The sequence below is a fragment of the Crocodylus siamensis genome, chromosome 15 (genome assembly GCF_052110815.1).
Source record: "Crocodylus siamensis isolate JL-2025a chromosome 15, ASM5211081v1, whole genome shotgun sequence".
In the NCBI taxonomy this organism is placed as follows: Eukaryota; Metazoa; Chordata; order Crocodylia; family Crocodylidae; genus Crocodylus; species Crocodylus siamensis.
The window spans coordinates 47,170,009-47,173,470 of NC_143409.1; the positions used below are offsets into that span (position 1 = coordinate 47,170,009).

The 3,462-nt window shown below is 48.3% G+C and overlaps 1 protein-coding gene across 3 annotated transcripts; it reads left to right on the plus strand.

Annotated features, from left to right (window-relative positions):
- The first annotated feature begins 707 nt into the window (after positions 1 to 707).
- LOC149852592 (olfactory receptor 2V1-like) lies at positions 708 to 2,201 on the plus strand. 3 transcript variants are annotated; one of them, XM_090030118.1, is made up of 2 exons: positions 708 to 787; positions 1,287 to 2,201. In XM_090030118.1, exons 1-2 carry the CDS (start codon positions 708 to 710, stop codon positions 2,149 to 2,151), a joined length of 945 nt encoding a protein of 314 aa, XP_089886244.1. In that variant the 3' UTR covers positions 2,152 to 2,201. The 3 variants fall into 3 exon arrangements, with proteins under 3 accessions (XP_089886244.1, XP_089886242.1, XP_089886243.1); XM_090030116.1 differs by having other exon boundaries at positions 708 to 773; positions 1,246 to 2,201; XM_090030117.1 differs by having other exon boundaries at positions 708 to 766; positions 1,266 to 2,201.
- Positions 2,202 to 3,462: the final 1,261 nt, after the last annotated feature.

Below are 3,462 nucleotides of genomic sequence, written 5' to 3' on the forward strand. Positions count from 1 at the left end.
GGGGCATGGAGCTGGAAATAGAAATGCTGGGCCAAGTTTCGAAAACCTTTAGCTTAAATCAGTCTTCTGCAACCTTTTTAAGTCAATCACCTTTGGCATTTAAAAGCAACCCAAGATCTACTGTGCGACTTTGCCACCACTCTCCCCCGCCTGCCCCCTGCCCAGCAGTAAGTCTGTCAGGTGGGAAGTGGCGGGGAGTAGAACAAGGCAGAGGGAGAAAAAATTAGTTGTGGGGGTGCCTTCCCAGCAGGTAAGTCCCACCCAGCCAAGACCCCACTTAACTTACCCCTGCTGCCTGTGCATCACTGTCCCTCACTGTGGGGGCCTTGATCTAGCCCCTGCCCCTTCCCACCCCTATGCACCGACCTGCTGGGCTGGGGTGCACGCGTACAGGCACACGGGCACTCAGCCCCCAACTGCAGCCTCAGCGAGACTCCGAGCGGTTCTGAGATCTACTGTAAGAGGCTGTGAGATCTACTAGTGGACCGAGATCTACTCGCTGGTGACCACTGACCTAAATAAAAACAATTCCTGGGGAAGTGTGGTTATTAACTCATCAGCATAATGTCTTTCTTTTCTTCTAGAGGAGTATAAAACCTGCTGGGTGCCTCAGTTGCCATTACTATTATCTAGAAGCAAGCATATACACATTCCCCAGGGCATGTTTTTTTTGTCCAGGGCTTCAGGCACATCCAGATGAAGAAGCAATGAAGAATGGGAATGAAACTTCTTCACCAGACTTCATTCTGCTGGGACTCCTGAGCCAGACCAATGTACAGGCATACCTCGGAGATATTGCGGGTTCGGTTCCAGGCCACCTCAATAAAGCAAATATCGCAATAAAGCGAGTGACACGAATTTTTTGGTTTCCCAGTGCATATAAAAGTTATGTTTACACTATACTGTAGTCTATTAAGTGTGCAATAGCATTATGTCTAAAAAAACAATGTACATACCTTAATTAAAAAATACTTTATTGCTAAAAAATGCTAACCATCATCTGAGCCTTCAGCGAGTCGTAATCTTTTTGCTGGTGGAGGGTCTTGCCTCGATGTTGATGGCTGCTGACTGAGCAGGGTGGTGGTTGCTGAAGTTTGAAATATTGCGAGAATTACCAAAATGTGACACAGAGACATGAAGTGAGCAAATGCTGTTGGAAAAATGGTGCTGATAGACTTGCTCGACGCAGGGTTGCCAGAAACCTTCAATTTGTAAAAAATGCAATATCTGCAAAGCGCAATAAAGCGAAGCGCAATAAAACGAGGTATGCCTGTACATGTGTTCTCCATGGCCATGATCTTATTAGTCTTCATCGCTGCCTTGTCTGGAAATGCTCTCCTCATACTTCTAATCAAAGTGGATTCCTCCCTTCACACCCCCATGTACTTTTTCCTAAGTCAATTGGCCTTCATGGACATCTGTCAGACTCTGATTGTTGTTCCCAAAATGGCAGCAGACTTTCTGACCCCAGACAACCCCATTTCTCCAGCTGGTTGTGGGCCTCAGATTTTCCTCTCCTTGACAATGGGTGGAGCAGAGTGCCTCCTTTTGGCAGTCCTGGCCTCTTATGACAGGTATATAGCGATCTGCAAACCCTTACAATACCCTCTCCTCCTGAGCAAGAGAGTCTGCCTGGGTCTGACAGGGGGGGTCTGGATCGGGATATGTACTGATGCTTTGATTCTTACAGCTTCTGCAATACACCTGCCCTACTGCCGCTCTAAAGAAATTAACTACTTTTTCTGTGAGGTCCCAGCCCTGCTCAAATTGTCCTGCTCTGACACGTCCCAGTATGAGACTCTGCTGTTCGTGTGTAGCAGCGTTATGTTCCTTATCCCTGCTGCCACCATCCTAGCCTCTTACGCTCGCATCCTTGCTGCAGTCCTACGGATGAATTCAGCCAGACAGCAGAAAGCTCTGGCCACGTGCTCCTCACACCTGACTGTGGTGGGCATGTTTTATGGGGCAGCCATCTTCATGTACATGAGACCCAGCTCCTACCACTCAGCAGTGCAAGACAAGATTGTGGCTCTGTTTTACACCATTGTCACCCCAGTGCTGAATCCACTCATCTACAGCCTGAGAAACAGGGATGTCTTGGGAGCCCTAAGAAAGCTGACTGGGAAATGCAGAGTCTTTCAGCAGAATTGACAAATGCTGTAATTTACTGTGAGCTAAGTCACATTCACCTGAGAAGGTCACCAGCAAGGTTTTCTCGAACATTTAGGAGGAGGCTAAATTTTCTTAGTCAATAGCCAGTGACCTACTGTGAATTACGGGCTATATCATTTAAATAAGATGCTACTGTGCAGTGGTTATTGTGTCTTTAGCTAGTACTTACATAAACAAGTAGTAAATAAATGCACCATAAGTGGAGCTACTGCACAGTAGCACCAGCAATCAACTTTTAAGTCATTAGGGTAGTGGGCAGTAGTACCTTTGCACATTTTTGCCAGCAACAGTACTGCACACAATTATCAGGCTACTGTGCAGTCAGTGTCTCATGTAGATGTGCCTAGTTAAAAATAAACTATAATCCACATCACAGTAGAGGGAGTTTTAAAACAGTACTTCTGGAGTGACTGCATAGATGGGATGGTCCAGGAAATATGTGATATGCAAGTACTTTTCTGATTGATACATTTTACTGGACCAATCGCATGGTTGGCATAGACTTTGACAACTTTTCACATACGGTACATTCTTCTTCAGGTCAGAGGGAGTTTTCGGTTCCTAATACTAGAGACTTGTTCCATGCTGTCTTATTCTACGTGTGAGAATTATTTTGATTAGGCCCTGTAACAGGGAGCCTTCTTTGGGCGGATTTCCCTGTGGCCCACCCACCTGTTTCTGGGTCAATCACCCGCCTTCTTGCTCACCATGCCTTGATGTTAATTAATTAATTATCTTAATTAAGCAGGAGGCTTCCCATTTCTTGCCCCAATGCCAGGAGGCACTATCTGCGGCTCCTTACCTCCCCTACACCACAGCCCATGCATAGCAGATAGCATCCAGCTGTTACTCTCACCGGCCCCACACTGGGCCCTAAAATCCTCCTATCAGGAGCCCTCCAAGATCCCTCCATTCAGGTGGCCTACCCAGCCCTCATTCAGGGCTGCCTTGCTCCCTGAAACTATTTCCCCCTCCAGCGTGGTCCCCTCCTGGGACCTTTGGCTACACAGGCCCTGGCCTTGCCTCCAAGGCCAGTTGGGAACCCCAGGCCCTCCAAGCTCTGGGCATCCCTCACCATGGGCCCCTGGCCCTTTTGGCCATTCTGGTCCTGGCCCCAGCCCAGCCCAGTCGAGGGTACTCTCAATCATGACTCTGAGCCTCTACCCTGACTCTCACTCCTGGGTCCAGCTTCTGGCCCTCCTAGTGGGTGACCCACCCAGCTGTGGGGGCTAGGGGTTAAGGCACCCTGACCCGCCTTTCTTTGGTGTGGTAACTGGCTTGGCATTTCCT

Excerpts from the sequence above, each read along its gene's own strand:
- LOC149852592 (XM_090030116.1), top strand. The coding sequence starts at position 708 with ATGAAGAATGGGAATGAAACTTCTTCACCAGACTTCATTCTGCTGGGA. Across the intron at positions 774-1,245 it reads GACTCCTGAGCCAGACCAAT|CGAAGCGCAATAAAACGAGG; the intron begins GTACAGGCATAC and ends AGCGCAATAAAG.